The 11594-nt window shown below is 35.4% G+C and overlaps 1 protein-coding gene across 6 annotated transcripts in view; it reads left to right on the top strand.

The window, feature by feature from the left end:
* INSIG2 (insulin induced gene 2) overlaps nt 1-11346 on the top strand; it is a 36276-nt gene extending 24930 nt beyond the window's left edge. For 5 of the 6 annotated variants that reach the window (XM_053596766.1, XM_053596762.1, XM_053596764.1 and 2 more), the window contains exons 3-6: nt 4331-4455; nt 7772-7938; nt 8112-8211; nt 9601-11346. In XM_053596766.1, coding sequence (XP_053452741.1) covers nt 4331-4455; nt 7772-7938; nt 8112-8211; nt 9601-9642 — 434 coding nt within the window. In that variant the 3' untranslated portion in view covers nt 9643-11346. Of the gene's footprint in view, nt 1-4015; nt 4174-4330; nt 4456-7771; nt 7939-8111; nt 8212-9600 lie in introns of all 6 variants that reach the window. The other variant, XM_053596767.1, reaches the window with a different exon arrangement.
* Nucleotides 11347-11594: the final 248 nt, after the last annotated feature.

Here is an 11594-nt window from a genome sequence, read left to right as displayed (position 1 = left end):
GTGGTGGAAGTGGGCACAAATGTCACATGCTGGGGAAAGGGAAAGAGGGAGCTATTCACACTTTGCCTGCTTGGGATGACTCTTCAAGCCTCTAGACAGGTGGCAGAGTGGGAGCCAATTCACTAGTGTGTGTTTTGTGTTCTGGGTCAGGGCAGTAGAACCTGACTGAGGTTTCATAGTACCTCTGTTATGGAGAGAAAGGGGCTGCATCTGCCTCCTGATTCTTCTGCCTGTGTGATATGGGCACTTTTACCACAAACTTGTATTTTATGAAGGAAAATTTCAGATGCTAACGTATACTATAGGTCAGCCACTTTGTCTCTACTTCCATTCTCATTCGCAGCCACTAGGTTCATCACACTTACAAACTTCATTCCTTTTCATTTGGGGATTTGCATTTACATTTCTTGATGAAGTATTTCTTCTGAAAGCAGTGTGTACCATAAGGAAGTAGAGTGGCATTAGGAAATCTAGGTTCCAGTTAACTTTGCTACCGATTTTGTTGGGTAAGTCATGCATTTAGTAGATGAGAGTGAAGATAGCAGATTTGTGAGAATTGCCACAGTTAGAAAATGGATTCTCGCATGATCTTTGCTACTTCATGCCCCTCATCATCATTTTAGGGAAAATATCAAGGGAAAAGAAGTAAATGATGTAAGAAACAGTGCGTATGAGTTTGTGTGTGTATGTAGTGTGTATATATTTTTGTGTGTATGTGTTAGTGTGCATTTTTAAAACTTTTCTAGGTTCTTAACCATCTTAAATCAGAAAAAACTAATAATTGTCCTGTGATTTTCCTCTCAGACTAATGTTCGTAGACTGAGCAATTCCCCTTTGGAGGGGCTCTGGAATCAGCACTTCCTGTCTGTAAACCAAAGGACTTCTGGTTATTTGCTGCCTTTTCCTAGAGCACAGTCCTGGAAAATCTGCTATTGGTGTTTCTGGGGTGACAATTAGTCGAGAACTCTAGTAAACTTCTTTTGGTTGCATTTTCCTTTTCTTAATTTACTGTTTTTAGTTTGATAATGCTGATGTTATAAGGCAACAGTTCACTAGATTTAGAATTAGAAATCTCTTGAGCATTGTTGGGGGCCACAAAGGAATTGAAAGAATAAATAAAAAAAAGACAACCTGTGTGGGTAAAGTAAGTAAAGAATTTGTCTCAAAAATCCCAGCTAGCCAGGTTGTATCCAAATCTGTGAAATTAATATCTAATTTAAAAAGAAAAAAGAAATCTTTCCTGTTTAGCTATTTGGTCCGTTACTCCATTCCCTCTCAGAGAACCCTGTAAGCTTCTGCCTTTCTCTCATCTTCCCACATCCAGTGTCCAAATTTTGCATGTTTCCTCTGTCTCTTTCTTGGTCCAAGCCCTAAGCATGGTGCTTGCAGTCTTTAGACTTTTCTCTTTCTGCCTCTAATTTTGTACACACACCATCCCACCCCTTTCTGTGGCATACTCACTGCTTCTCTCCCTGGAACAAATGTGAAGATTGTATGTTCCAGATTGCCCAGTGTCTTCAGGGTAAGTCTCTATGATTATGGCCTTTGCCTGTGTTTCTCTTCTTTAGAGTCCTTCTGGACCCTGAAGCTTCCTCCCTTCATGCCTAAAGCTTACAGTTTTTTGGTAAGACTGTTTTTAGTTGTCTATGCTTGCCCTCAAATACCTCCTTTTACTGAGAAAGCTGCTTCCACAGCATCTACTGCAGAATGTTTCTGCCTCAACGGTTACGTCTTAGTAAAACTTTTCTGACAGCCCAGGACTGCCCCACCCCCAGTACCTGCAGGAATAGTGGGACTGCCCTGTGTCCTGTCAGCACTCCCCTAATGTAGGAGTATATTTAATTGTTTCCGTGATCACTTTGCAACTGGAATCATGTCTGTCTTTCTTATCAAGTCCCTAGCAAATCCCAGGGACCACTCTCATTGTTGGGGTTTAAGTATTTGTTGAAGGAAAACATTATTCTTTCTCAGTTTTCTATGAAAGTATTATTCATAGAAATATGAGTGATTTTGTTTTTTCATCCCTCTTTCCTTGAAAAATGTCTGATTTAAGTGTGTTCCCCTTAGTGCCTCACTGCATTAAGCACCGTCCCATGAAAAAGCGATGCCTACTACGGATGTTTTACAAGCTTCTGTGCCTAGTCTTGGTGGATTGTAATTAGTCACTGGTAACTTAGAGATAACACAGGAAGTGTGATTTTGCATCAGAGAACCATATGATTAAGCAGGACTGAGTTCGCATTTGATTTTACACAGGCATGATTTTAACAGCCTCTCTTGTTAATTAGAAGTACAGGAGAGAAAAGGAAACCCAGGCATATCCTGCTGAGCTCTCAAACAGAAGACCTCACAGTGCTGTATGTATTGCTATCAGACTCTGCCATGCCTTTATTTAAAAGAAAGAAGGAAGACATTTAATGGGAAGTGACAAGCTCCTTCGAATTCTCCCTCTCAGAGAGCAACTAAAAACCATGCATACTCGATGAATTTGATTTTTACTGGCAAATCCCAAAGTTGGCAGTGTGGCGGTTAAAATTCCTTTTTGTGTTTTTGCTTCCTCTCCTCAATTGTCTCTCACTTACAAGTCTGATATCACATGCATAAAAATACAATCAATTTTACCTATGTCTCTGCACACATGTCAGTATTCTCTGTGTGATAATTCTTTACCTATAGCTTCAGCTGCTGTGCAAAATTGACTTGGAATGCCTGCTTTTAGTTTATTTTTACTCAACAACGTAGAGGGAAGAGAGAGTAATGATAGATAAACTGTTAATTTTTGTGACCCATTGAGAAGAAAAAAAGGTGATATTAGGTACATTTCAACTGTTAAGTGTGTTTTTTTGCCATTTTAATTGTGTAGAAATTTAAAAATGCTGTCAGTGCCACAGGATTTTGTAGTCTTTTAAGTAGGAATATAATGAGAAACTTTAAAATTTACTAATAACTGTTGGAGCTCAGCATTGCTGAGATACTCAGCACTTAACTCAAATGAGTTGTGGACTGAAAGATACATTCATAGTCTCAGCATCTCATCTCCAGATGGAAGGGTGGTCACAGTCTCTTTCAAATGCTGCACCATTGGTCTGCTGGCCTGTGATTTTTGGTATTAATTGGTTTCTGCTTTCCTTTGAAGATTGAACGCATCGCTTGTAGGAGACAGCCAGTCATACCAGGTGGGGGGAGGGGCTCCCAACCCTCAGACACTTAAATTTTGGTACAGTAATTTCATGATGCATCATAGGTAGTATCAGATATCTTAAACATGCTTTTTAACTGATGTGACATTAGCATCTGTATTAACAGAATGGCAGCATAATCATTTTGTCTTTAGGAAGATTAGACAATCAAAGCTGTTTAGCTTATTTCCTGTTAAATTTAATCTGTGGAAGTAAAATTTTCCTTACGATTTGCTGAAGAATGTTTTGGATCATTAAATGGTCTTTTTAATGACTAACTTAGCATTTAAAATCTTCTCCTGCTACATGAATAAAATGTAGAGGTTTGACAAATATTTAAGTTAAGAATTGGATGACAATATTTTGGGACTCAATCATAAACATGTTGTATACAGCTATTTGTAATTAACGACAAATTAGCATTCAAGTTCTTTCTAAAATTAGGAGATAATACTAAGATGACTTCTTCTAACAGTGGGTTTAAACTTTAACTGAAAATTTATAATTTCTATAAACCTTGTTTCCTCCATTTTTTTCTATGTGCAGAATGAGTCCTACGTGTAGATTTCTGTTTCAAGGTTTCCTGCTTTGATAGTGTGACCTACAGTCTCATTAGAGGGCCTGGTTGGAAAGGAGTGGCAGGAAGAGGTGCTAGACACAGAAGCCTGAGACAAGAAGCTTGTAGGGGCAAGACTGACCTACCCAGGAGGCCAGCCAGAAGCATTGGAACATTGTGTGTTGTACATTTGTTGCCTTTAAGAGTGTATTTTATGGTTTTATAGCTTAGAGAACATTGCTTAACTGCTAACTGATTTGATGCTTTTTATGTCTCATAGATAACAGTAGTAGAAAAACAGCATGAATCACCTCCAATCTGCTAAATTGTGAATCACACTTAAAGAGTGTTTTGTCTGTGATAATTTTAGAATATTGTTATAATCGTTTACAATGCTTTTGGTGATGTCATCCTCGTTTTTTCTTTTCCTTTTACTAGGTAAGGTTAAAAATATCAGTGATTGATGTTAAGTAACTTTTGTTAAGGAACTTTTAAAATGCTTATGGTGGTTGTAGTGATTCTTTTAACTTAAGTGTTGCCAGGACAGTGTTGGAGATGACTTAATTTTTTTTCCTCTTTTTTTTTTTCCCCACAGCTGTGATTGGGTTATTATACCCCTGCATTGACAGGCATCTAGGAGAACCACATAAATTTAAAAGAGAGTGGTCCAGCGTAATGCGGTGTGTAGCCGTCTTTGTTGGTATAAATCATGCCAGTGCTGTATCCTTTAGCTGTAATGAAATGTATAATAACAAAGCAGCTTCCAACAAACCAAAGGTTAAGCAGCCCTTTGCAACTTCACTCTTGTCAAATTATGATATGCCCACTTAGTCATAAAAAGAATGTGAACCGTATTGTTGAAACATCAGGGTAGCAGCTATGCAATTATGGAGTGAAGTATAGCCTCTCATTTAAATCCCTATTTTTTATTATCACTTAGAAACTTGTGCACATTAAAACAATTTACATGTTTGTCTGAAATTAGGTTACTTAATTACTTCCATATAGTTTGGCTAATTCTAAGATTGAAACAGGTACATTTTCGAAGAATTTTTTTTCTTTTCTTTCTTCGATCAGAATTTGCCAATAAGCTTTTAAATTGTGTGATAATCCACTCTCCTTGTTAATTATCTAGGATAATGAAATAGCAAGTTAAGAATATAAGTTGATTTCAAAATTAAGTCAACTGTTATAATAAATGGCTTTTATATTAAAAAAATAAAATTTACCAATAAGGACATGGTGGTGGCTTCAGGTGCAATTTTTTGTTTTTTATGTCTCTTAATTTAAAAAAACTGTAATTTTTCTTTAAAGTCTCAATCACTTATTGCTTTTAATCAACACCAGCAAACCACATTAAGTATTCTTAAAAATGACATAAGTAGAAGTATCCAACTTAGACTTTTGCCAGAAATAAATTTTTCCCTAAGGTACATATTTTTAACATTTTATCATTTGAGGATCCTGACATTTTATTTAATGATTGATGAATATAGTGTCCTAGCTGGAAGGGTGAGGTAGCCTCTATTTCTCTCCCTGTGCCTCCACCTCCACCCCAAGTGTCCATTCCTCGAGCAAAATTTTTCCTTCATGAGGTTTTTAATCCAGTTATCCTCCCTATTTCCTCTCCTCTACCTTCTCCCCACTCTGTCTGAATTTCCTTAGTGGAAGAATATCTGGGAAATGCTACTTTTGCCTTCTTTTGTCAGCAGACGTGGTGTAGACAGTGAAGGGGGCAGGGACCTTGAGTACAGGGGAGAGCATGAAGTGTGACTCAGGCTGCCAAAGGTTTGCTCTTATCAATTTGCACTGTGCTCAGGTCTGGCAGCGTTGGCTGGAGAGAGAGGTGGGTTATGTGGCAAGTACAGTCCTGTGTCTTTTACACAAAGTATTCAAGTGTCTTGAAGAGGCTTAGGACAGAAACCCCGAAAGATGCCAGGTTGTAGATCCTGAAAACACATCTGCCTTCCTGTGCCTGGTTGTGCTGGCTCTTGCAGGGCTGTGAATGTAAAGTCCTTTAGGGGCTGTTATTAATTTAATTTTCCATTTCCTTTTGTATTAAAGGATTTTCTATCTTTATTTTAGTGAACTTTGTGAAATTTAAGATTTTATAAAAACAAATCTAGTGGTTAGGAGAGCTTAAAAAGATAAAATCATGGACTATTATATCCAGAAGAGAACTTGGAAATCATCTAGTTCTTTGTAAAGCTAAAAAGACAGATGGAAGCTGGAGAGGTTGGGTAATTTGCTAAGTCATTTATACTTGCAGATTGCAGCAGAGCTGAGTCTAGATTCCAGAGATCCTGACTCAAGTGTAGGAGATCTCATTCTCTACCCCGGAGTCCCATAAGGATGTAAATTCCTCTCTATCTGGTGGATCAGACCTTTCCATCCCAAACATTTCAGCTGTGATTTCTGTTTTTAAGTAGAGAAATTAAAATAGCCTTTTCTGAAATTTTAAAAACATTATGTGTCTAGGTTAAATACTTTGTTCATTCTTCTTTTTTTCTCAATGAACTTCTTAAATATACTAGTCCTAGCTGTTCTGTGTGCCCTGTCAGCAAAATCAAAAGTGTTTACAAAAATACATAGTATAGAGTTTTAATATTAGGTTACAAAGACTTTAGAAAGTAATACTGGAATGCTTTTAAGATTTATATACATGTATTTTATCTGTTTACCCTGGAGGCCTCCTTAATTTTCTTTTGATTCTTAAGGAAGTTTAGTTAGCAGAGATGGAGTGCAATTCCTATTAAATCCTACCCTTTACATGAGTGTTGATTGTATGGAGAAATTAAAGCTCCAAACCTTTTCTTTTGGAGTTTAAGTATAATGATTACTAAAGAATAAGAAAACTTTTTCCAGAAAATATACCCATGTGACCTATAGGTTTCTTGATAAATCAAGCTTAAACAAGGAATGACCAGGTGACCTGCAACTGCCCTCAAGTGCTGAAAAGTAAACAAGCTGAATGTTCAGGATACCAGTTGGGGTGGGGGAATGGTGGTGAACAAGGGGGTGTGAGAGGAAGCCGTAAATAGCTTTATATGCATATTTTTTTGACTTCTCTGTAGTTGTCGTGCAGCCAGTTAGTTTGGTGAGATATGTAGTTCCCTCCCCCCACCCTGGGAGCTGGGTATAGAGCCAAGATGTGGCTTTTGGGATATAGATGATGACCTTTTGATGACACTTGAAATTAATTCTTTTAGTGTAATCCTCTAGCACAGAAATGAGAAAGTCGAATTTGTAAAGCTTTGTTTTGCCCCTCATTTTGCCCAGAAATTTTGGAGTAGGAAAGGACCATACATTTGTGAATAGATGTTTAAATAGGTGACAGAAATAAAATATCATTTGAGCAAACTGTCCTATACCAAAAAGTCTCAGGAACCAAAATAGCTTGGCAGGTTGCAAGATAATGTTCACTTCAAGGCTTTATCCTCAACAAATTAAAACTGGAACAGTTGACATAATAGAAAGGGATACTGTGTCCTTGGTACTCTTGTTTCTGAACTGCATTATTATAAAATGTGTCTGTCAGTAAATCATAGAGAGAATGTGGTACCCTGTTAAATAGCTGTCAACTCTTCTATTTTCAAGTTTCTGTATGTTGTTCAAGTAATTCTAAACCTGTTTGAGAAGTAATACTGGTTTCCTTTTTCTCAAAATTGTGTTCCTTTAGTAACACTTGCATTATAAGGCTTCTAGTTACATTTTTAGCAAAGAAAGCATTTTTTAAATTATGGGCCTAGCCTTGTAATTGGAAATTTACATAGATTTTTTTTGTTGTTGTTTGTTTTTTGAGGGGTTACAGGTTGGTAACATCTATTCATATCGTTTGGGTATTTGGTATTCAGTAAATACCACAGATAGTTTTAATTCCACTTAGTCTCATACATTGTATACATTGTGTTAAAAGACTATGTACTCAAGTATAAGCAATTAATTCTCTTCTCAACAGTAACAGCTTTTATTTTAGGAAAATGAACAGCTTATATTTTCTGGTTTACAAGTTTTGACTCTTTAACACTGATCTCAGAAAGTGGATTTTGATAACAACATACAGTTGTCTCTTACCCTGGCTGCACTCTCCATTGGATTATGGTGGACTTTTGATAGATCTAGAAGTGGTTTTGGCCTTGGAGTAGGAATTGCTTTCTTGGCAACTGTGGTCACTCAACTGCTAGTCTATAACGGTGTTTATCAGTAAGTATTAATCTTTTTAATGCTTGTTAATTAGATAAATAATGATTAACTACATTCAGAATTGAGATTTTGAAGTTACATCCACCAGTTTAATGAGTAATTTATTTTCATTATAATTATCTTAAGTATCATCATGCTTCCTCTGTGGATTGTTAAAAATATTTCTATTCTAGATATACATCTCCAGATTTTCTCTATGTTCGTTCTTGGTTACCGTGTATATTTTTTGCTGGTGGCATAACAATGGGCAACATTGGTCGACAACTGGCAATGGTAAGCTAATGCTTATTTAATCACTTTTCTGTATGAGATATATGATAAGTTTTCTCTAAATGACAGCCCTGTAGGGAAAGCAATTTGTGAAGTCAACATTCTTTTGTTTCTCTTTTGCATTTCCATTGAAATTAATCATTTGGAAGAATTTAATTACAAGTAAATTAAAAGTTGAGGTGCCATTGGAGAAAAAAGCCAGATGTGTTAGTGATAGCAAGATACGATTTATCAACCATGGAAAATATTAGATTTCTTTTTTTAATAATCTATAGGTTTCCATTATATCAAAAAAGGGATATTTTTAAAAGTGAAAAGGGGCAGTAATAATAACCATGTTGCTATGACAGGTATAAATTTGGATTGTCTCCAGAAAATTAAGACATTTGATCATTTTAGTTATATAGGAAAAGAAAAGAGCTACATTCATTCAGAGGCCACGGCAGCTAGGAAAGTTGAATGGTTTTCTTTGCTGGATGATTATTTTTAGAGGTAGAGTCTCTCTCTGTTGCCTTAGCTAGAATGCAGTGGCATTGTCATGGTTCATTGCAACCTGAATCTCCTGGGCTCCTGAGGTGATTTGCCTGCCTCAGACTCCCAAGTACCTGAGACTACAGGTGCAGTCACTACACCCGGCTAATTTTTCTTTTTTTCTTTCTTTCTTTCTTTTTTTTTTTTTTTGGTAAAGATCAGGTCTTGCAATATTGCTATGGCTGGTCTCAAACTCCTGGCCTCAAATGATTCTCCCACCTCGCCTTCCAAAGTGCTGGAATTACAGGTGTGAGCCACCATGCTTAGCCTTGCTGGGTTTTTTGTTTTTGTTTGTTTGTTTGTTTGTTTGTTTTATAAACTAGCCACCCAATTATCTTAATGGCATTGGTTTCTGATTTTGAATTGTGGTATACATTTTTATAGCTGTACTTTAAAATTACTGTTTTGACTGGGAGCTTTTACTAATGTGATGGATTTTTTTTCCCTTTAAATCGTAATGATTCGAAAAAACAATGATTTAAATTTCCTGTATCAACTCTGTTCTTAAGGTTATTACCTATCCCTTGCTGATTAGCCTTAAAAGCACTCCAAGAAACCTTCTTAGCTCCTTTTATAATATAGAATTATTCTATCATATATTGTTTTTATTTGCTCATAATGCAGAAACCTCATCTTTTTTCCTGTTTTTTTTTGCCATGGCTCTTTCAGTTCTAGAATATGAATTATCTTTTTTCCCAATCATATTTGTCATTTAGTGCTAGTAAGTGTGTAATTCTCCGATTCTTTGAGAAATAAAGTGGGCATATATTAATAAAGTGTTCCTTTTTAGAGCTTTTTAATTTATTTGGAAATTGCTGTTCAAAAGAAATCTTAATCTGTTAACCTTTTAATTTTTTGCAGTATGAATGTAAAGTTATTACAGAAAAATCTCATCAGGAATGAAGAAGGCAAAAAGTATCTTTTGTACAGAATAACAAGATGAAAAAGACTTGTAAATGATAGATATACCAACAAACTTTGGACTGTAAAATTGCCAGGATGCAGTTTTCCCCTTGATTGGTGTGTATATGTATGTATACACATGCATATATGTATTACTGCAATCTGTGATTGCTTCTCTGTAAATCAGTTATAAACCTTTATGTATTTGACTTAAATAACTGTAAGATATATATGCACTACATTAAAAAGTTGATTAATAGATGAACTTTTTAAATTAATTTTTTAAACATACCATACATTGTATCTCAATATTGATGTGCCAAAATATGCTGTTACTGTCATGCAGAGTATAAGAATGCTTTGAAAAATTTATAAACTTAGTGAAATAAGAGAAAAGCCACAAAGCCAAACAAAAAAACAAAAAGCAAATGAGAAGCTGGTATTTTCTTTTTTACTTGCTGTTGTGCCTTTTTATTTTTCTAATCACAGCAGTATGAGTTATGAGTGTCCTAATGTGTGGTTAGTTTCTATTTTACTGTTGTTTCATGGAGTTTTGAGTATGTAATATGGTAAAAAATGAACTATACAATGTATACTATACAATGGTTTCAAACCTGCATTACTGGAGAGAACCTAAAGAATATTTTGTTTGTTTGTTTGTTTTTAGATTTTACTGGAATTTTTGTGATGAGCAGGAGAGGTTATCAGCGTTAAATTGTTTTGAGTCTAAATTTGGAAGAGTCTATATAAGTAAAAGTAAAGACCACTAGGGAATTTAACTAGAATAAATATATGTTTTGGAAATACAAAGTAAACCTCCTATAGTACCATAAAGTGTAAAATGATATTAGCTGTCATTTGCAGTGCTTGTGCACATGGAACGTATAAGAAACTAACTGATCAAAATGAAATTTTTAATTTTGCTGGATTTTAGAAAGCAAACCACTTTAGCTGGGCTCATATGACTGACTGTGAATGGAATGTCTGGATTTTCAACCTTATCATATGCAGTCTGAGGAATGGATGGGTGCATAACTTCTTGTGTGTCCTTAAGCCCATTAGTGAATAGTTCAAGGCTATTTACGAATGACTTGAGATGGCATTCTGTGCATGTTAAAGATCTTGCAAATGGTTTGGGGCATATTTTTTCCAATAACTAGCTCCATTTAACTATGGTTTAAATATATTCTTAGATAACTTTTGTCCCTCAAGTTTTGCTTTTGAAATTATGACAATTATCTGATACATCAGGGAGAAATCTTCTGAATACTCTAGGTGTGTGTGTGTGTGCACGCATGTGTGTTGGAGTGAGTGAGCGAGAGGATGTGTATGTACATGTGCCCAGGCTTTCCTAAAATGTCAAGTAGATATTTAAAATTTTGGTTTAAAATGGTTGCTCTGAGACTGAGTCTTATATGCCAAACTTTAATCTGCTTTTATGTTTTCAGGCTGAAAATATGAAAATCCTAAGAGGATTTCATACAGAATATATATATACACAACGTTAACCATCGTGGTAGAAAACATACTGCTGTAATTTATTATTCTATCTTCCAGATAATGTTATTCATTTAGAACAAAATAAGTCTATTTTTAGAATCAACTTTGTAAACATTATAAAATCTTTAAGAAGTCATAAGGTCTATAATGTGGTTGCTTTAAAAATTGCTGTTAAAAGCAAGATGTATTAAATACATAATTATATTCTTGGTTAAGAGTCTTTTTTTCTTCCTTGTGGTAAATCTTAGAATATAGAATACTGTGGATTAACCTAACTAAATTAACATATGTGATTGAATTTACCAAGAAATGATGAAAGGAAGCTAAATACAATTGACCCTTGAAAAATGCAGGAGTTGGCGTGCTGACTCAACACAGTCAAAAATTTATATCTAACTTTTGACTTTCCAAGAACTTATCTACAAATAGACTGTTGTTGATCATAAGCCTAA

The sequence above is a fragment of the Nycticebus coucang genome, chromosome 7 (assembly GCF_027406575.1).
Source record: "Nycticebus coucang isolate mNycCou1 chromosome 7, mNycCou1.pri, whole genome shotgun sequence".
Taxonomy (NCBI): Eukaryota; Metazoa; Chordata; class Mammalia; order Primates; family Lorisidae; genus Nycticebus; species Nycticebus coucang.
Note: the sequence above shows the minus strand (reverse complement) of the source record. Positions and strands in the feature narration are given on the sequence as shown.